The sequence below is a fragment of the Protopterus annectens genome, chromosome 12.part0 (assembly GCF_019279795.1).
Source record: "Protopterus annectens isolate FY-2018-M chromosome 12.part0, PAN1.0, whole genome shotgun sequence".
In the NCBI taxonomy this organism is placed as follows: domain Eukaryota; kingdom Metazoa; phylum Chordata; order Ceratodontiformes; family Protopteridae; genus Protopterus; species Protopterus annectens.
The window spans coordinates 936,943,692-936,965,409 of NC_056746.1; the positions used below are offsets into that span (position 1 = coordinate 936,943,692).

At 42.3% G+C, this 21,718-nt stretch overlaps 1 protein-coding gene across 2 annotated transcripts in view; it reads right to left on the reverse strand.

The window, feature by feature from the left end:
- The window catches only part of GNAS (GNAS complex locus), a 2,418,861-nt gene that overhangs the window by 330,982 nt on the left and 2,066,161 nt on the right, over positions 1 to 21,718 (reverse strand). For both annotated transcript variants that reach the window (XM_044089970.1, XM_044089971.1), the window contains exon 10: positions 16,413 to 16,543. In XM_044089970.1, coding sequence (XP_043945905.1) covers positions 16,413 to 16,543 — 131 coding nt within the window. The remainder of the gene's footprint in view (positions 1 to 16,412; positions 16,544 to 21,718) is intronic.

Genomic DNA, 21,718 nt, shown 5'->3' on the forward strand with positions numbered 1-21,718 from the left:
AGAGTGAGATTTAGATACTTCGGTTCCGGCCAGAACCAAAATGGAAGCAGACGCTCCACCTGGCGACGGCTCTGTACTGGGAGCCAAAGGCTTGGTGGGCTTAGGTGTTTTCGCTGGCTGAGACTTTGCCGGAGACTCCTCGGGTTTTAGTAACCCCCCGAGAATCAACTTGTTCCTACGCTCCTGCAGGACTCTCGGACTAAAGGCATGACATACCGAGCAAGAGTCCTGCAGGTGTAGGGCACCCAAACAATAAATACAAGAAGTGTGACCGTCTGTCAAGAGACATTTTCTGACAGCATGAGTCACACTTCTTGAACCCTGACACCTTGGTATCCTTTGACATGGTAAAGAAAAAGGGATACCAATAGAGGAATGTTAGACTAGTGCAAAGAAACACACACAGTCACACACACAGACACAGACACACACACACACACACACGTCCCACACCTTCACACAAAAAAATTAACAAAAACTAAGAGAATTTTATCTTAAACTACAAAGGCTAAACACTACTTCCTACTGGAAAAAGGATTAAAAAGGGAAGGGGATAGCCTCTAATTTAAACGGCCTACTTAGGGAGATAGAGGGGGGGGGAGAGAAACTCTCTAAGTAAAACGAGTTTCCTAAAGGGCAGAAACACAGGAATACTAAGACTAATCTAACAGTACTACTCTACTTAAACAAAAGAAAGGCTTGAAATATACACTAAAAATTGAACTACTAATATTACAAAAAGAAGAATACGACCTGAGCCAGTAAAGCGCAACCTCGTAGCTGAAGCGGCAAACAAGATCTGGGGATCTAGCGCCAGGCATTGTGGGATATAGGGAGGCCTCGAGCCAGTAAGTAGCTCTCGAGCTTTAGAAAATGGCCGAGTCGGAGCCGAAGATCGGCTCCGATCACAACCAGCAAGAATGAAGGCGAGAGAGACAACTTAACATCAAATGTTACAATAAGAAGTTCCTGCTGTATAATAAGTACTAGGCTTATGAGCATCTGAGCTTGCCATAATCAAGGTAGTTAGTGCGGTGGAAAGAAAGGTAGTGGTTGGATGGGGTGGGTGATATCAACTGATATCCTAGAGGAAAAGGCTCTAGTAGTCACCACAGATCTAGTCTAATGAGCTTTGACATGTCCCTGGCAAGGGCATACCTTTTGACGAATAAACAAAGATGATACAATCTCACAAACATCTGGCCAGAGTAGATTTAATAACTGCTGTATCTTTCCTCGCATCTGAAAAAGATATAAACAGCTGGTCAGATGTTAAGGATTTTGTCCTGTGAGGGTAAAAACAATTGACTATGAACATCCAGCAGATGCAGTGTGTATTTTCCCTTATTCTGGAAATTGAAGAAAACTGGGAGATAAATGGACTGATTGACATAGTCTTCTGTTGCCACTTTACATAAAAAGGATGGATTGGTCCGTAAGGAAACTCTGTCCTTAAGGAAGATCAAATAAGGAGGTTTAGCAGAAATGGCTCCAAGCTCAGAAACTCTTTTTGCTGATGCAATCACAACCAAAAAGGCCATTTTCCAGGAGAGAAACTTCAGATCTACTTTAGCTGCTGGTTCAAAGGGAGGAAGAACTAATGCTTGTAGAATTAAAGTAAGATCACAAGGCGGGGTAGGATCCTTAAATGGAGGACAGAATAAAAAGGTGCCCTGAGAAAAACCTTACACAGTTTGGAAGCTGCTTGGGTAGCAGAGTTTTCCCCTATTTGGAAATGTGAAATAGCTGCCAACTGTACCTTCACCGTGGAATAGCTGGCACTGTTCTGGAAGAGAGGCAAGGAAATCTAAAATCACAGGAATAGGAGCCATGAAAGGATTTATGAAGTTCTGCTGAGCCCAAACAGAAAATCTTTTCCATTTGCTTCTATAGCCTCCTAGCAGAAGCTTTGTGAGCTGCTATCAGGATCTGTCAGACCAGGAATGAAAGACTGGAATGTCTAGCCATTGTTGGAAGCGGTGAAACCATGTGGTCTACTTCAAACCTTGAAGATTCGGGTAAGGCTGTCCCGAGGGGTGAGACAACAGGTCTCGAAGAGGTTCCATAGTCCATGGAGGGCAAAGTAGATGAGACCCAAGAAAGGTGAACAACCAGACATGGCAAGGCCAGAAAGAAGCAATGAAGATTACTTTGCTCTTCAACCGATGAGCTTTCTGAAGGAATTTGGGCATCAGGGATAAAGGTGGGAATGCACAGAGTAGACTAGAGGGCCAAGCATGGACTAGAGCATCTCTCGGGGGCTGTCCCTGCCAGGGGGATCAGGGCAAAGAAAGTACAGTTGTGTGCACTTACCATAAATGTAGATGTTCGAGTGTATTCACTGTTGCAGTCATTACATTTGGGTAATCCTGCTGGCAGGTTGCCCTCAGCCGGGCTGAATTCCAAAGTCTTCGGTCCTAAATTTTCTTCAGTTTTCTTGCCCCAGATGTCAAAAAGGGTAGCCAAAGTTTGTTTATATATATATATATATATATATATATATATATATATATATATATTCAGAAATACACCAATATAAATTTTACCTTCATCTAAAAGCAAATACACCACATAGGTAGTATAAATCAGAGAAGGAAAGATAAGATCCAAAAGAAAAAAGGGGGGAAGGCGGGTGGGTAACCTGAACTGCAACAGTGAATACACTAACATCTACATTTATGGAAAGTGTACACAACTGTACTATGTTCTTCGTGTTTCACTGTTGCAGTCATTGCATTTGGGTACAGTCCCAAAGCTATGGTTGGGAGTCTGGAACTAGCCAGCAGTAGGAGCGTCTATGAGGCCCTGCAGAACTGCAGTGGCAAAGCCTGCCCTGGATTTAGAGTAGAGTGGCAGATGATAATGCTTTGTAAAGGTGTGCACTGAACTCCAAGTAGCCGCCTCTAAAATGTCTGTGGTTGGTACTCCCCTGAGAAAGGCTGCTGAGGTGGCTGCAGCTCTGGTGGAATGAGGCCTAATGCCCTTAGGCACTGGCTTGCCATGATGTAAGCAGCAGAAACGAATGCAGTGGCCTAACCACTTAGAAACAGTCTGCTTTGAGATAGGCTTTCTTTGTGATCCTGCAGCATATGCCACTAGTAATTGCTCTGTCTTCCAGAAAGCTTTAGTTCTGTCCAAGTAGAATCTAAGTTGTCTGTGTATGTCCAAATAATGCAGAATTCTTTCCCCCTTGTTCTGTGGATTTGGGTAAAAGGTTGGCAGATGGATGGCTTGGTTAAGAGCCACACTGGACACTACTTTAGGCATAAATGTTGGGTTTATCCTCAGGGAGATCCTGTCTGGATGAAAAATGATGAAGGGTTCCACAGCCATGTTGCAGAAGTAATTGCTAAGAGCAGAGCTGTTTTCCAAGATAGAAACTTCATATCAGCAGTAGCAGCTGGTTCAAAAGGAGGCAGAGTGAGCTATTCCAAGACATAGTTGAGGTCCCCATGCAGGTATTGGTAGTCTCCTTGGGGGCCTTAATTTTTTGGCTCCTCTAAGGTACTGCTTTAATAAAAGGGTGAGAAAAAAGTGGTGGCTCTGTATTGTAATGAGCAGAAATGGCAGAGGCATGAATTTTAACTGATGAAAAAGACAGTCCTTTGTCCAGCATCTCAGTAAAGTATTACAAAATCTGAGGAATATTTTGTACCGCTGTATCAGTTCCTTGTGCCTGGTTCCAGGCACAGAATCTCTTCCATTTTCCAGCATAAGACTTTCTAGTACTAGGCCTTCTGGCTTCCAGAATGACATCCATCACAGCTTTACGGAGAGGTGTTTATTGTACGACTACATTATCCGCCATGTTGCCAAGTTTAATGTCCTGAGTTGGTTGTGCATGATCTGATTGTTTTGCTGGGACAGTAGTCGACGTATTTGAGGTAAGGTCCAAGATGGGTATAGAGATAAGTTTCTTAGTATTGGATACCAGTACTGGCGTGGCCAGTCTGGGGCAATCAGTATCATCTTTGGCTTCTCCTGTCTGACCGTTAGGAGCACTTTGGGGAGGAGAGGCAGTGGAGGAAAGGCATATACTGACAGGTTTTTCCAGCTGAAAGATAGGGTGTCCACTTACCATGCTTGTCTGTGATAAGTCATTGTGCAGAATCTTTTTAGTTGGTAATTGAGAGGGGAGGCAAATAGATCTATGTCCGGGCATTCCCATTTCCTTGTTATCATGCTGAAGACTTGTGGATCCAGCTTCCACTCGTGAGGATCCATGAGGTTTCTGCTTAGTTCGTCTGCCAGAGTATTTTCCTTTCCTGGCAGAAATTGTGCCTGCAGATGCACTTGGTAAGTCAAAGCTGTGTCCCACAAGGTCATGCCTAGTCTGCAAAGGGTGTAAGAATGTGTGCCCCCTGCTTGTTTATATACCACATGACCATGGTGTTGTCTGTCTTTATCAGTAGTTGCCCCGGATGAAGTAGGTCCTTGAAGGCTGTCAGGGCATTTTGAAAAGTTAACATCTCTTTTTGACTGATATGTAGATGCGTTTGGTTTGAGGACCATGTGCAATGAATGCATCTTCCTGCCATGTGGGCTCCCCAGGCATAGTCTGATACATCCGTTGTTAGTGTCTGCCTAGCTGAAGGTAATATGAATGGCTGTCCCAAGTTCTGGTGACAAGCCTTTGCCCACCATCAAAACTCCTATTGCAGGCAGGGAATGAGAGTAATGACTGTTTCCAGGCTGTGGCAATGTTGAGTCCAAACACTTTTCAGGTACCATTAGAGTTTCCTCATATGCAGTCTTGCATATGGAATTAGTAGGATGCAGGATGACGAAGCCCAAAGCCTGCAGAATGTTTATTGCAGATAACTGGGCCTTTGTTGCCAACATTTTGAAATAGGTAGTCAGTTGCCTTTGTCTGGCTTGAGATAAGCCATCGGGGCAGTTGTATTCAAGCTTGCACCCAGGAATATTATCTCTTGTGAGGGTACTAGTTTTGATTTCTTTTCGTTGACTGTGTACCCTAGGCATGTTAGAAGTCTTTTCACAAATGCCAGATGTTGAAGAATGTCCTTGTTCTCTGCTTGAATGAGAGAGTCGTCCAAGTAAGGATATATTTGTATTCCTCTTTGTCTGCAGAATGCAGTTACTGGTGCCAAGCACTTTGTAAAGACCCTGGGCGCAGTAGATAAGCCAAAGGGCAGTGCAGAGAATTGGTAATGCATTGAACCAGCCTTGAATCTTAGGTATCCTTCTGCATGATTGTCTGAATGGAACATGCAGCTATGCCTCTTTTAGGTCTAAAGTCACAAGCCACGCATTCTTGCCCAGCATGGGCAGAAGCTGCTGCAAAGTCAACATTTTGAATTTTGGAATATCTAGGAAAGTGTTCAGAATAGATAGGTCCAGTATTGGCCTCCAGGCCTTGTCCTTTCTGGGTACCAAGAACAGTCTTGAGTAAAACCCTTGTCCCTGCTCTTGCTCTGGTACTTGTTGAATGGCCCCCATGTCCATGAGGGAAAAGACTTGTTTTTGTGCCTCTGCCCATTGATTTTTTGGCAGATATGGCCAGCCGTTTGCCTTTGGCAGAGTATGGAAATGGAACTTGTGAGCCTTGTGACACTATGTTTAGAACCCACTTGTCCTGGGTTATGGTTTTGAACAAAAAGTGCTAATTTTCCCCCTAAGGGTGCTGCCAGAAGATAAGTGTTTGGTGCAAGCAGGGGGAAGTCATTGGGACTGTTTTCTTTATGTTTGTGATCTATCTTCTCCAGCTTTGGAGGTAGAAGCACCCCATTGCTTGGGCCTATAAGAACTTTGCGCCTGGGATTTGCCCCTAGGGCATCTGGATCTGTCCCATTTGAGGTCTGTCTGACACAGGAAAGGACCCATTTTTTGTAGGCCAGTGTCTACTAAACCTAGGGGGATGTACTTGTAAAAAATCTTTGACAGTTTGCATAGATTTAGCGTTGTCCTCCATTTTCTTTAACACCTCTTCTGCCTTAACACCAAACAAAGTATCATGCTGTAAAGGTGCATCTAGTAATTTAACTTTAACATGATCAGGCAGATTGTGTTCCTTTAACCAAGCATGCCTCCTAATTACAGAACCTGTAACTCTGGCCCTGAAGGAGGCCTCCAAAGAATCAAAACCACATTGCAAAGTATGTTTTCCAACTTGTTCTGCTGCATACAATAAATCCTGCATTTCTTTTTTTTTTGCACATTCAGAATATAACATTTTCTGTTTAAATAATCCCATAACATGTTGTTGATACTTAAGCATATGAAACTGACAGTTTAAGGCCCTTATATCCAAAGTTGCAGATGTGTAATCCTTTTTTCCACCATCTATCCAGTGCCCTTGAATCTCTGTCACAGGGGGTTGGGTTTTTTGCAGTGGAAGCCTTAACTTCCTTTGGACCCTGTGAAATAGTTTCTGGGTCAGCAGCAGGGTTTTTTAAAAAGAAATTTGTGCAAGTCAGGAACCCTGTAATATCCCTCAGGCTTAACAGGAGCTGGGGGTAAGGAGTCAGGGGGTCAGACTAGACTCTCTACAATGTCTAACACAGGAGGAATGGCTAGAGGCCTGTGCTGAGGTAGTTAAAGAAAATCCCTGAGCCTCTTTTTAGATTCAGAAAAATCTTTGCTCTCCCAGTGGAAATGCTCCCTCATGGTATGCAAGGTTTCCAAAAAGAATAGTCCTCAGGAGGAGATGCTGAAGGTATAGATTCTTCAGCATCAGAATCCTCAAAGGGGGGAAGAGGATATTCCTGATCAGAAGAGGAATCAGAAGAAATAGACACCTGATCTGAAGATTCATAGTCAGTGTCTTGCCTAGGCCTCTTATCAGGTGGGGGATGGGAACCCCTGATCAAGGTAATCAAGTCTTCGGCCATTTTGAGCATCAGTTTTTTGGCCATAGAGGCCTGTCCACGTGGCTCTTGAGTTTGTTTCCTTGCTTTAGAAGGTGCTTTAGTCTTTGCCTTTGAAGCTGAAGTCGTTTTAATGTAAAGATGTTTAGGTCTGAATACACCCTCAGAAGCCGGTACCTGGTGAGCGGCTCGGGACCCATTTGAGGGATTAGCGTCCGAGGCTCCAATACCTTGAGTATCCAGCGGCATGGCCGACTCCACGTGGGAGTCAGTAGCTGCCTGTGACTCTAAAGTAGCGGGCATCAGGGGCTACGAAAGCGCCTCACTGAGAACCGGCGACTGGCTTAGGAGAAGCTTCATCAGTTTTGTGCCTCGGTTGTTTTTCTCTATCCTTTTCTTTGCGTTTTTTATAAACTCCGGTAGTCGGATGGCTATCTGACGACATTTCAGGATAATTAAACCAGCACCCAAAAAAGTTTAAAACAAAACCATACCGACGCTTAATAGTGCGTTGGTTAAATCTAGCACAAAACCGACGACCAGTAACGTTGTGATCAGGGCCTAGGCAAGGAATACAGTAAGAATGAAAATCCTTATGAGGTATTTGCTTTCCACAAGAAATACAATTATTAACTTTTTCTGACATCGATCTGGAGCAAGAAAAAACTTTCCCCAATGGGGTACTTAGCTTTATTGAAGACTTCGGATCTGAAACTCAAACACAAAAATCTCAGGAGTCGTCCAACCGGCACTTGCGAACTGCTTTCTGCTTTGGGCACCACGCGGCAAGAAAGACCGAAGAAAATGGCGTCGGCTGCTTCTTTTATACCCCTGACGACCTGACGTCAGGGAAGGGGTGACAGCAGCCAATGCAGGACCCAAGACTTTGGAATTCAGGCTAGCTGAGGGCAACCTGCTAACAGGATTACCCAAATGTAATGACTGCAACAGTGAAACACGAAGAACATCTTGCTGCATTTCCTGAGAGGAGAGGAAAATAGGTTGAGCAAGGTTGACCCCAATTGTGGAAGATCATGTTTGCCACTGACTAGTTCAGAGGTCACTCATGAGGCATCAGTACCATTCTGCGTTCGGCAAGGGAAGAATGAAGGGACTCTGGTAAACTTCTGGTGAATGGAGCCACCAGAGAAGGGAGTATTTGCAAACAGACAGTTTTATGGGATGAAAAAAGGGTGCTGATAATGACCACTGAACTGATAACGTCCACTGCAGGATTTGCAGGTCTAAGCATGCTATGGGCAATAGCGTTATCATGGCAGTCATTGAACCTAATGCTCTTAGAACCAGTTTTGCTGGAGGACATGGAATTTCTAGGATTTGAGACATGAGCCCGTAGAGTGGATACCCTTTGTCTGGAGGATAAAAGGCCATAGTTACGGCTGTGTCCAAACGAAATCCAATAAAGTCTTACCTGGACAGGATTGAGCTGTAATTTTGTGTGTGTTTGTGGTTATGTCCAGAGTGAGAGCTATCTGTAATAGGTAATCCTTGGCTTGAATGAGTAGGTGCCTGGTTGAATTTGTAAGGAGCCAGTTGTCGAGATAAGGAAGCAAGTGGAATCCCTGTAGTCTGAGATGGGCTGCAACTACTGCAATGCATTTGAACACCCTGGTGACTGGTGAGACCAAATGGAAACACTTGAGGTTGGTAATGGCTGGCTCCCAGCCTGAAATGAAGATACTTTCTGGAGCCCCTCTCAATTTTGATAAGGTAGTGCGCATCAGGTCTACTGAGCACATCAAGCTGCCCATCTTCAGAAGAAGTAGGATGGATTAGATAATGACCATCCTGAACTTCAAGTTCTTTACTGATTTGTTCACGGATATCAAATCCAAATTTGGCCTTGGGTCCCCTGTTTTCTTTAGTACTAAAAAGGGCCTCGAGTAAATGCCCGATCCGGCATAGTCTGGCAGAACCTCTTGGATGACTCTTGTGTAGGAGCATTGTACTTTCTAAAGCTGCTGCCTCCATCTGACTGGGTGGCACATCTGGGAGGCAAGTTCTTGGTTTGGGAATGCTTAAGGAAATGGAGTATCCTCTGGATATGATCCCTTGCACTCATTGATCGTTTGTGATGGCTATCCAGGCTTCTGGTTGCAAGGATAAGCCCCCCCCAAAAAAAACAAAAACTGCCTCCAGAGATGGACTGTAGGACAAACTTTCAGGAGCACTGGAAAATGGTCTGTTCAAAGAGGAATCCCGAGGCCCGTGATTTTGCGGACCCCCCCCCCTCTGCCCCTGAGGTGGCACCTACTACTGAGACAGTTTCCCCCTCTGCCTCTTAGGGAAAACTCTCTCTGTGAATCCTGGAAAGAACTTGACATTTTCTGAACCACAGTTTTTTTTTTCCCTTCCATGCGGACTCCTAGAATAGGATCACTGTGGAGTAGAAAAATGGATTCCGATGGCAGACATGGTCTTCCCATCCTCCTTGCTGAGAGGGTGTGTGTCACGAACTGTTCAGGCAAACAGAGATGAACCAAAGGGTGTGTTGAAAAATGATGCCTTGAAAGGTTCTGCAAAGTTACACAGCCGTAACCAGGCATGACACCTCATGGCAATGCCAAAACTGGCTGCCCTAAAGGTGCCTTCAGTCGCATGGGCAATCAGCCTCATGGATGAATTAGAAAATGACTGAAGAGCAGCCATTCTGGAGGAAAACATCTTCTGCTCCTCTTCAGACAAGGACTCTGGGACTGAGCTAGACAGTTCTTGATTAGGTCCGTCTATAGCTTAATAAAATGGGATAAATAGTTCAACGGTCATAGGAAAAAACTGAAGCGTAAACCCTCTTGCCAAACCTGTCCAAAGCCCTAGACTCCCGCTGTTAGGGGGATGGACAGAGGAGCTCTCCTGAGCTAGCTCCTTTCTGGTGGCTGCCGTGGTCTGTTGAGCACATCAAGTTGTCCATCTTCAGAAGAGGAAGGATGGATTGGATTATGACCAACCTGAACTTCAAGTAAGTTCTTTAATGATTTTAGGGATGTCAAATCCAAAATTGGCCTTACCAGTTTTGAGTGCTTCTGCATCTACCAGGATTCCTTTAGTCCAGTAGGGTTTGTCTAAGAAAGCACTTAAAATCCTATCAGCCTTTTTGGGTATGGGCTCTATGGTGTCCAGATCCTTCCATGCCCTATTGGAAACTAGCTCAATTAAGAGGATCTGCTGGGGGTGGGGGGGGGAGGACACCCAGGATGTAGACAGGCCAGTGCCAAAGGACTCCAAGAGGACTGATGTCTATGAATTAGGGCTTTGGTAGGACCATCACCCTTCTTGCATGATCTCTAGAATGTCAGCAATGGAGAAATCATCCCGTGGATACATGGGGGACCTTTCCACTTACTCAAAACAGTGTCTGTAGTGATGAATTTCTACAGGGAATCCAGGTATCTTTTTTTACACTTCTTCCGAGGAACCTCCTTGCTGGAATACTCCAGGGTGATGTCAGAAGAAAAATGGGGTTCCACAGTGTGAAGTGGTTGGGGGCTTTGTAGCACCGGCTGTCCCAGTGGAAGATGACAGACCTCAAGGACAGACTCCATGGGAGCAGGGATGGGATCGGCTGTTGGGAGAACTAGGAAAACCCTAGGATGGGCAAGGGCCCTCTCCACCACCTCAAAGGCAGATGGGCTGAGAGGTTCAAACAGCCGTCCCCTCCAAAGTCAAAGCCATCGAAGCAGACTTCTCCCAAACCTCTGCCACCCTCGGCTCCGAGGGGGGAGTTGAGGCCAGGCTATAAAATGCTGAGGCTCTGCGGGGAAGCGACTGCTCCAAATACCTCAGAGTCAAAGTAAACCCCTGGAACTCTATGTCTAAGCTATGGCTCCGAGAAGTACTAAGTCCCAAAGCAATCGGAGCCGAGTACTTCAGGGAAACCATCTGACTCGAAGTGGAAGCTACTCTCAGATCCGACGTCTCATGCCCCTCAGATCAAACAACCCTGAAGCAGGAGGACTGATCGGACAAGGGGTCATAGGGTGAAAGGAGGAATGCCTGCTCAGGGATCCAGAAGGGGACAAAGTCGACAGTACTCCCATCTGAATATACACCTTGAGAAATTGTGTCAGTCTATCCACCTCACGTTCCGACAAACTCCGGGTAGACCTGATGGAGGAGGATGTGGAAGGTGGTCTGGATACTGGCGTGGGTGCGGCCTCCTTGGGAGGAGAGCTCTGAGCCAAAACACCCGGCTCGGTGGATACAGTTGGGAGCACAGGAAGCCAAGGGAGCGGATAACACAATCTTCAGATCTGAGGGTTTCAGTGCCTTCCTAGGCGGCTGCAAGTAGGAATGCAATTGGCGTTCCCTGGCTTCCTTGTGCTTTCTCTAATGGGGGTTTCAGCCCCTGAAGTAGAGGGTACAGAGGGAGTGGAAGGGGAAGTAAGCCCTTCAAAACCTACTTACTGTGGTGGTTCATGAGAGCCCGCAGATTAAAAATGCCACACATCCCACAAGAACACCAAAAAGATGCAAGGTAAATTAAGAAGGAAAAAATGGAGAAAGAGAGAGAGACCAACAGAAGAAAACATGCAAAAAACTACCAAATTAGAATTAACTTTAAAACTACATGGTAGGCTATATATATACATATATATATATATATATATATATATATATATATATATATATACACATACACACACACACATATATATATATATATATATAAAACACTAAGCTAAGACGAAATTAGAAGTGGGAGGAGATGGAGGAGCGATAAGGACAATGACAAGGTTGACTTACAAAAGTTCACAATGGAGCAACACAATCCCAATGCTTCTTCACTGAGTGGCAAATGAGACCTGAGGTACTCTGGGGGAAGGATGCATTATGGGATGGAGAGGAGGAGCTTGAGCATCGGATCCTTGGAAAGTGGCAGAGTTGGATCCGAAACCCACAGGTTGAGGGACGAATGAAAATGATGACAGATCATATGCTCTATGCTGTTCTCATTACATTTTTTTCACTCCTATGTTTTGCACTGTTACAGGATACTTTGTAATTTAAAATATCTATATATTGATTTTGATTGTGACTGTCTAGCATTTTTACCACAGCCTCCACTGAAAAGGAGCACTTTCTGGCCCAATCGGACTTTAACAGTAAAGAAATACCAAAGTAATAAATAAAAACCTCTTCTTGAAGAGTCTCATACTCAGCCAGCCTTTTCTTTATTTCAACCTCTGATTTTTGCAGTTTCATCAGCTCATATGAATATCTGTTTAAAGCTTCATTCATTTTTTTTTTCACAGCCTTTTATTTGAGTTGATATACTCCTTCAGTTTTTCTTTTATTTTAACCAACTCTGAGTGCATTTGACTTATATTACAAGAATCATGTCCTCTACCAAAGCTAGAGCTTGAACTGATTTTTTCAGAACAGATGCAGGGATTCCTCCAGGTCGGTGTTTTCTCCTCACTTTTTCTAGTTTTTCTTCTTTCAGGCTCTCAATTTCTTCTTTGCAGGCATCCATGCAGTGTACTTGCTAGCCAGTAACTAAATTATACTCAAGCTGACAATATTCACTGGGTGTCGTTTCTTTTCTCACACTGGGAGACATGAAGTTAAGCAGTTGATCAGTATATGGTTTATCATGGGAAGTCCCCTAATTAACCTTATTACTGTACCAGGGAATGCAAAAGCTTCCACTGTCCTACTCCTAAAACCCCAGCTTACTCTGAATGCTTTCGCTGCATCAAGACCCATCACCAGCAGCAGTATTTCTTACACTGTGCTTCTGTCTGGATCACTGTTCTATTAGTGTTGTCAAATGTTTTCCTCCCCTCCACAAAACCACATTGATCCATATCTACCAATTTTGGCAACACCTTTGACATTTTGATGCTACTGTGGTGTTACTGGTAATGGCGACTTAATGGTAACCAGTGAAACTCCTGACACAGAGGACAAAATATGTGAAATGAGGGAGAAAATGGAAATTGATCTGAAGCATGGTCATGCTGTATCCTCTGTAGATGGCACATAAAGTAGACTTACGCAGACAACGGTAATGAGAGTGGCCATTTATAGGCAGGATCCAATACTGACAGGCACAATCTTGAAACATGGACAGAGGTGTTCTGAGATTAGTGGTGGGAAGGGTACAAGGTGCAGCCTGTATGCCACTGGCAAGGGTAAAAACTGAGCGAATTTGAAACGGGGAAGAAGAAAAAAAAACAAGAGAGCTAACAATCACCGCGCTAACAAACAGAAAAAGTGTTACGCGAACTAATGGAAACTCAAAGTAAATAATGAAGCAATCAACTCTGAGATGAACTCAATGTGCAGCAATGAAGAAATGGAAAGTCTGAAGCACAGCTGCATCATGGAAGTGTCACAACAACCTCAGAAGTAGTTCCAGATGCAAAGTAGTCCTAGTGCCTGCAACACACAGTCACTTCTTAAAGACGAGAATTTTTTTCAAGAAAGTAAACACCAAGAATAAGACAGTTATATACAGTTAGCATTCAAATTTCAAGGGAAATCACTGCCGCTGAAAAAGCTTTACACAAGTGACTTTTTAAGAATAGTATGCTGACTGCTCTTTCTGGGTTATGCACAGAAAAAAAACAGGACCATTTGAGAATGCATCTTTATCATGCAAGTCTGTACACAGAACAGCAGCTGACATTTCTGCCAATCAAGGTGAGCACAAAGCAGGGAGTCAGGAAACTTTTTTTTCTCCACGGCTTTGTCTACCACCACCATCATTAAATACACTGGCCAATTTCTTACTTTAACTCAAGGTACTGAAATTTTTAATTTACTAAAAAACTTGCTGGCATGCACTCTACGACAGGTCACACAACAAGGAAAGAACTCCTGAATGAAGCAAACTGTTTGAATATCAAACTGCAACTGGAATTTACCAAACTTGCTTCCTTTTGTAATGAAGCCACCCCCCTGGGCTATCAGTGTCAGGGCAGCTACTCATGTCAGTCCTTGAACATACTACACCCAACCCAAACAGATCTTCAACTTCCTGACTTCGCCATCTGCAGGTCCCACCTTGGGTTGAATGCCATAAGCACTCTATCAAGCATCCCTAACTGAAACAAAGTTTGTAGTAGAATCTGGGAAAATGAAACAAACACAAATAGCTTAGAAAATCTTGAAGGACAAAAGGTTACCTTAAAAAAGACAACTGCATCAATACTCAATCAATCAAGATGAGTTCTGGTGTTAACTTCAACCACGCCCCCCCCAAATTAAATCTTTAATCCTCATGCTAAGTAGGTTTAAAGAAGTGCCCATTTTTGTAATAGAGACAGCAATTCAATCATCTTTTCAACACATAACTGAGTAAAAAATACTGGTCAGTCCAACAAATAAGCTGAAAAAAGCCCCTTAGAGGCAGAACAACAGTCCCAGTATAAATAAAAATCGCACTGGCACGTAGCAATGAATAACTCCTCTCTAATTTATACACATAAAATCACATAAAACAATATCTGGTTAAGCACTTTCATCTACTGCCGTAGATTTCATCAGAACCACTTAACAATTGATACTTCCCTTTTTATATAGTATCTCCTTTCATCAATTAACGTGTCCTAATTAAATAATCACATAATTAAACTTATTACATTAAAATCATCAAAATTTAAAGTGCACAGTGCTAGATTCCCTCAATATGAACCTATCTACTTATGTTTAAAAATATAATATTTTAAAAAATACTTGTTTCTTATGCATGTAGTAACTTTCATAACCCTATTATCTATCCAAGTGAATCCTAGGGGAGGTAATATAAAGAAGAAATTATTAGAAAAAGAGACCCGTTGGCAAATTAAATTGAATGCTTCAGAACATCCAGGGCTAAATGAATACATCTCCATAAAACCTATATTAGATAGATAATAGGGTACAAGTCTAACCCTTGAACGTACTTGTCATATAAATAATTATATCAACATTGAGGTGAAGTATGAATAAAATTATTTTGAAGTTTTTTTAGTATAAAATAAAGTAAGAGGTAGGAGCAATAAATAAATATGAAATGAAGTTTTTAAAATTCAGGTGTATTGCACACATTTTAGGAGATTGTGTTATGAACGATCTTTTCAACACAGGTTGTCACTGAGAATGGACCTTCCAGTCCATCATAAGTCAGCTCAAGTTTTTTCTACAGTACTTTACCATAAAGCATTTTACAAAATAAATGATACTGAAACAAGCAAATGTTAATCAAGAGTCTGCCAAATAGGTTATTATAGCTCAGAAATCTCTGCATGTGTGTGTATGTAAAAATATACATACAGACATTTCTAAATCTAACTGCAGTTCCCCTAACAACTATTTCTGATGTTCTTATAAAAGATTGAACATTTTTATATGTATCTTACTGTCACAACACATCCTTTATTTTCATTAGTCAAATGCGCTAACAAAGTGAACCAGCATTATCACAACACCGTTTGTTCTATCAATATATACCTGCACTAGCAATCTGATAATGTACATTATCCATCTGATACTATTAACGTTTAAAGGTTTAGTATGTATGCATATCACAAGATTCACATGGACTAGGATTCACTTAATATATACTGATGTACGCATATATGGCAAGAAATTCAAACTGCATTATGAAATACATATACAGTTTTCAGCCATTGTAGTGAAATTTTTCATTTTTAAGAATTTACAAATCTGTATCCTGCTACACACACTTTTCAGTTACACATGTATTAGAGGTATACCTCTGATACCCTGCTGCAGACATTCTTTTTAGTTACACACATATTAGAGGTATACCTTTGACACCATCCTGCTACACAAATACATTTGTTACGCAAGTATTAGTCTCACATATATGCACGTTATAAGGATGTGTGCATTTTGCAAAATGAAGTCGCAAACAGTAATATGCTCATACCTCAGAGAGCTTGCTACTCAATTTCTTGATATTAGTTTGTTTTGCAACTGTCTAGGGTGTCTAAAGATTATACAAGCTCTACACAAGTACAACAGACGTATAACTATGATTAACAGTTTTAAGTCTTCTTCTGTATACAGTACGACAATCAGTTATACTTAGCTAAAGAAAAATTTTCAAACCGCTCTTTTAAAAAGTTTAAGTTTTGCAACTATCCAGTTCTCCAAATAAAAGGCTTAATCCTAAAATCACCACTGGCCAACAACAGAGAAATGATGTTACTGATTTTGCGCAGTAGTAAAACAAGGATGTTAACAGCAGTTCCAGTTTGCTGCTTATGAATCTCATGGGGCTTAAGAAATCCCTACACAATAATCCAAATTGCCTGCTATATATGAATATGGGCTAACACTGTGCCACAAGTAGCTATCCACTGGTGTTTGCTATTAGCTGGCAGTGATAAGACTGTCAGCTGGGAAGCAAAATTCAAAATGCCAGTGGGAGGATGGAGAGAAAATAAAATGAAAAGAACTTTAGTACAGAAGAAAACATTTGTCTTGCTTTCTTTAACCAAGGAAACTGGAGTGCAGATGGGATCACCAACAACTTAATAAAGTTTAAAAAGATAGGCAAATGTCCAGAACTTACCACATTAGCATATTTTAAACACTGTTGACTTTACTTACCATCATCTGGTGTAGTGTAGCGAGCAAATTCTGGAAAGTAGTCTTCAATTTTGGATTTTCCTGCCAATATTTTTTCTGCCAGCAGATCCTGTTTATTTAGAAAAAGTATTACAGAAATGGTCCGCAGCCACCTAGAACAAAATAAGCCGAAAGTGACTGTGAACATCACAGAAAACATTACTCATCTTCAGTCAAATGGGTCAGCAGTAAAACTTTGAGCATCCATTCTTTCTGGCAAAGAAATTTACTGTCATCAAAATGACTCTTCCTCTAAATCAGCTAAGATGAAATGTGCCTCATGTTCCCAATTACAAGTTGATAATAATAATAGCAGTGTTAGTCCTTTCTTGTTGAGGTATAGCAAAACTAGTATATGGTGTGCACACTTACTTTTATTGAGGCAATTTTCTCCCCTCCCCCATTAAAGAATGACAAGAAATCAGCATCAACATAATTTTCCTGATTTTCACATTAAGATGCTACATCCAGTTCAAAGAAAAAAACAAGCATGTACAAATGGTCACAGAACATTTGTTGTACTTTAGGTGTTTGAACAACACCGAAAGTTGGAATATATTACATTGCAAGAATATACTAGAAAGGATTCAGTAGGTTTCTGTTTTAAGCACATTGAGATGATAAACTTGCAAAACCAGTTTAGGGTTTACCATATGATCACTGACACAGTCCAGGGATGGATTACATACAAACACCAGGAATCAGTGAGGGAAGAGAGGATAGGATGGAAATTCATGTTTAGCAAATGTAAGACCTTTACAAAATGAGCTAATTGCATACTGCAATATGAAAAAGACATGAAGACATTTTAGGGATGACGTATCTGGGCGAAATATAGAAAGAACAAACATCTGAAAATTCATCATTTTTTAGGTAGAAAGGAAGAAACAGGAATGGAAGGACAGGTTTGTGATTAGAGGGACAAACTATATAGAGCACAGTACGTAGTGAGAGGTAACTGATGAAAGTGAAGGAGAAGACATAGTATGACTTCAAAAACAAGTCATTTCCTAGCAGGATACTCTACACTCTAAAAATAAAGGGGAGATCGTAGCAACTGGATACAATTTCCTGTCCACCAAACAAACAGCAGAGCTGACAAAGAACAAATGGATTGAACAGGTTGTGAAGGATGAAAATATTGTGATTATGGGGGTCTCTGTGAATTTAATGGGTATGTGCCAGCATCTAAATTCAAAAAGTGAATAAAAAGACCAAAAAACTACATCAGGCATATGTCATTCTCCTACTAGAAAATGCACTAGCTACTGCAAAGGATGGAGGAGATTCAGACATGCATAAAGGCACACTTGTACAAATGTAAACACACCAGTGTACTGCTGACAAATGAGAATGGCAGCAGAAAGACTTAACTTTGCAACCTATACCCAGTACAGGGCAAGAGAATGGATACAAAACAGGATGTTGTGAAAATTAGCTAAAGGAGAAAGAGGGAAAGAGAAGACTGATGCAGAAAACAGCCTGGTTGTCAGAAACGAGCAAAAATAAAAGGCAACAATGGAAATTGGTATGTGGAGAAAAAAATCTAAATGAGGAAAGCTAGAGAAGGTGAAAAGAAAAACTGGTTCAACTAGGAAGTTAATACAGCAAAGACACAGGAAAGGACATTTTTAGAAGCCAAAAAAGGACAGCACAGTACAGAGAAATACTAAACTAGAAAGGAAAAGGCAAGACTACAGAGATTAACAGGTACATGGGGAAGAAAAGGAAGTTGAAAGACCTGAATAGAATGAAAAAAAAGGGAGTACAAAAAAGACAATGACATGGCAAAAATTCACATTCTGCGCAAGTCTTGACAGAAGGGGAGAAGAATTGCACAATTTGCCTCAGTCTCCTGAAAAGGAAAGTGCCAGAACAGGATGGAGGGCAAGAGGTCAGAGTGAAAATTTGACACTGATGGTTTAATTCTTACACAAATTGGAGAGGAGCAGCTCAGGAAATTCAGGGAGGGGGAAGACACAAAGCCCAAATTATTTAACTTCATGGATCCTACTGCACGGTGCATGAGTGTTGCCAGATTCTATGACAAACAAATGGCTGAACTAAGAAGTGAAGTTCCAGAGTACTGGAAGGATGCCATAAATGGTGCTATTCTGCAAATGGGTCAACGGTCAGAACCAAAGAACTAAAATCTAGTTACCTTGCCATAGTAGCTAGACGAACAAAAGACTGGATACTGAGGGAAAAGCTACTCAAGTTTTATCCCTTTTAACCCCCTTAAAGTACAGTTGTGTACCTACCATAAATGTAGATGTTAGAGTGTATTCACTGTTGCAGTCATTACACGTGGGTTATCCTGCTGGCAGGTGACCCGCAGTCGGCCTGAGTTCCAAAGTCTTGGTCCGGCGTCGGTTGCTGTCGCCTCTTCCCTGACGTCAGTGCGCCAGGGGTATAAAAGTTGCAACCGATGCCATTTTCTTCAGTTTTTCTTGCCCCAGATGTCAGGTGCCCCCAGATAGGAAGGCTGGAAAGATAAAATTATGCCAAAAAACATGCATATATTACTATAAACATTTCCTTCATCTACAAGCAAATACACCACATAGGTTGTACAGAGTTGAGAAGTACAGAAAAGTCCCAGCAATGAAAAGGGGGATGGTGGGTGGGTAACCTGGACTGCAACAGTGAATACACTTGAACATCTACATTTATGGTAGGTACACAACTGTACTATGTTCATCATGTTTCACTGTTGCAGTCATTACACTTGGGTAGAATCCCAAAGCTGAGGTTGGGCGGCTGGGTCTAAATTGGATTTGGAGAGGCTACCAGGCCCTGCAGAACTGCAGTGGCAAAACCTGCTCTGGATTTAGAGTAGAGAGGTAAGTGGTAGTGCTTGGTGAAAGTATGCACTGAGCTCCAGGTTGCAGCTTCTAAAATGTCTATGGTTGGTACACCTCTGAGAAAAGCTTCTGAAGTAGCTCCTGCTCTGGTAGAATGAGGCCTAATGCCCTTAGGCACTGATTTGCCATGTTGTGCATAACAGAAGCGGATGCAGTGGCCTATCCATTTTGAAATTGTCTGCTTTGTAAAGGGCTTTCCTTGTGATCCTGCAGCACAGGCTACAAACAGTTGCTCAGTTTTTCTGAAAGCTTTTGTTTTGTCCAAGTAGAATCGTAGCTGTCTGTGTATATCCAAAGAGTGCAGAAGTCTCTCCCCTTTATTCTGAGGATTTGGGTAGAAAGTAGGTAAATGAATGGTTTGGTTCAAGGCCACATTGGAGACCACTTTTAGCATGAAAGTTGGGTTTGTCCTAAAAGAGACCCTGTCCTGATGAAAAATGATGAAAGGTTCCACAGACATTAATGCCTGTAACACTGAGACTCTTCTTGCTGAAGTTATTGCTAGGAGCAAAGCAGTTTTCCATGATAAGAATTTTAGATCAGCTGTGCTGGCTGGTTCAAAAGGAGGCAGTGTGAGTTTTTCTAAAACAAAATTGAGATCCCAAGTTGGTACGGGTGCTCTCCTTGGGGGTCTTATATTTTTTGCCCCTCTGAGGTACTGTCATAGTAGAGGATGTGAAAAAAATAGGAGGTTCCGTATTGTAATGAGCTGAAATGGCAGAGGCATGGATGTTAATTGATGAGAAAGATAGGCCTTTGTCCAGCATCTCAGTTAGGTATTGTAAAATCTGAGGTATATTAGGGACAAGTGGCTCGAGCCCTTGTGCCTGGTTCCAAGCACAGAATCTCTTCCATTTATCTGCATAAGATTTCCTAGTGCTGGGCCTCCTGGCTTCTAAAATAACATCCATAACAGCTTTAGACAGAGGTGCAGTCTGAGTGGCTACATTACCTGCCACGCTGCCAGATTTAAGGTTCTGAGTTGACTGTGCAGAATCTGATTGTTTTGTTGTGTCAGAAGATGAGGAATTTGAGGTAGAGGCCAAGCTGGGCCTTGAGACAAGCACTTTAGGATTGGGTACCAGTGCTGGCGTGGCCAGTCTGGGACAATCAGGATAATTTTTGGCCTTTCTTGTCTGACTTTTAGGAGTACCTTGGTAAGGGGAGGCATCGGAGGGAAGGCATAGACTGTCAAGCCTTTCCAGCTGAATGATAGAGCATCCACTTTCCATGCTTGAGAGTGATAAGTTCTTGTGCAGAATTTCTGTATTTGGTAATTGTGAGGGGAGGCAAAAAGATCTATGTCTGGGCGTCCCCATTTCCTCGTTATCATGCTGAACACCTGTGGATTTAGTTTCCATTCGTGAGGATCCCTGAGATTTCTGCTTAGTCTGCCGGTGTATTTTTTGTTCCTGGCAGGAATTGTGCCTGCAGATGTACTTGATAGGTCAGTGCTGTGTTCCACAAAGTCATGGCTTGCCTGCATAGGGGGTAGGAATGTGAGCCCCCTTGCTTATGTACCACATAACTGAGGTATTGTCCGTCTTTACTAATAGTTGTCCTGGATGTACTAAGTCCTTGAAAGGTGTTTGGGCATTCTGTACAGCTAGCATCTCTTTTTGATTGACGTGAAGATGCAACTATTCCTTCGGCCACATGCCCTGAATACATTTTCCTGCCATATGTGCCCCCCCAGGCATAATCTGATGCATCCATTGTTATTGTCTGCCTGGCTGTGGGTAAAGTGAAAGGCTGTCCCTTGTTGTGGTGACAGGCCTGGGCCCACCATCGAAACTTCTGTTGTAGGCAGGGAATTAAAGTTATGCCTGTCTCCAGGCTGTGACAATGCTGAGTCCAAACACTTTTTAGATACCATTGCAGTTTCCTCATATGCAGTTTTGCATATGGAATTAGTAGAATGCAGGATGCCATGAAGCCCAGGGCCTGCAGAATTTTTCTTGCAGGGAGCTGGGTTTTTGTTGCCATCATTTGAAAGTAACGAGTCAGTTGCCTTTGTTTGTCTGGTGTGAGATAAGCCGTCTGGGCAGTTGTATTTAAGCTTGCATCCAGGAATATTACCTTTTGAGAGGGCACTAGTTTTGATTTATTTTTGTTTACTGTGTACCCTAGGCAAATCAGCAATCTTTTTACAAATGCCAGATACTTTAGAAGAATGTCCTTGCTCTCTCATTGAATAAGGCTGTCGTCCAAGTAGGGATATATTTGAATTCCTTTTTGTCTGCAAAATGCAATTACTGGTGCCAGGCATTTTGTGAAGACCCTGGGTGCAGTAGATAACCAAAGGGCAGTGCAGATAATTGGTAATGCATTGAGCCTGCTATGAATCTGAGGTATCTTCTGCAAGACTGTCTGATTGGGACATGCAGGTATGCCTCCTTGAGGTACAAAGTAACTAGCCAAGCC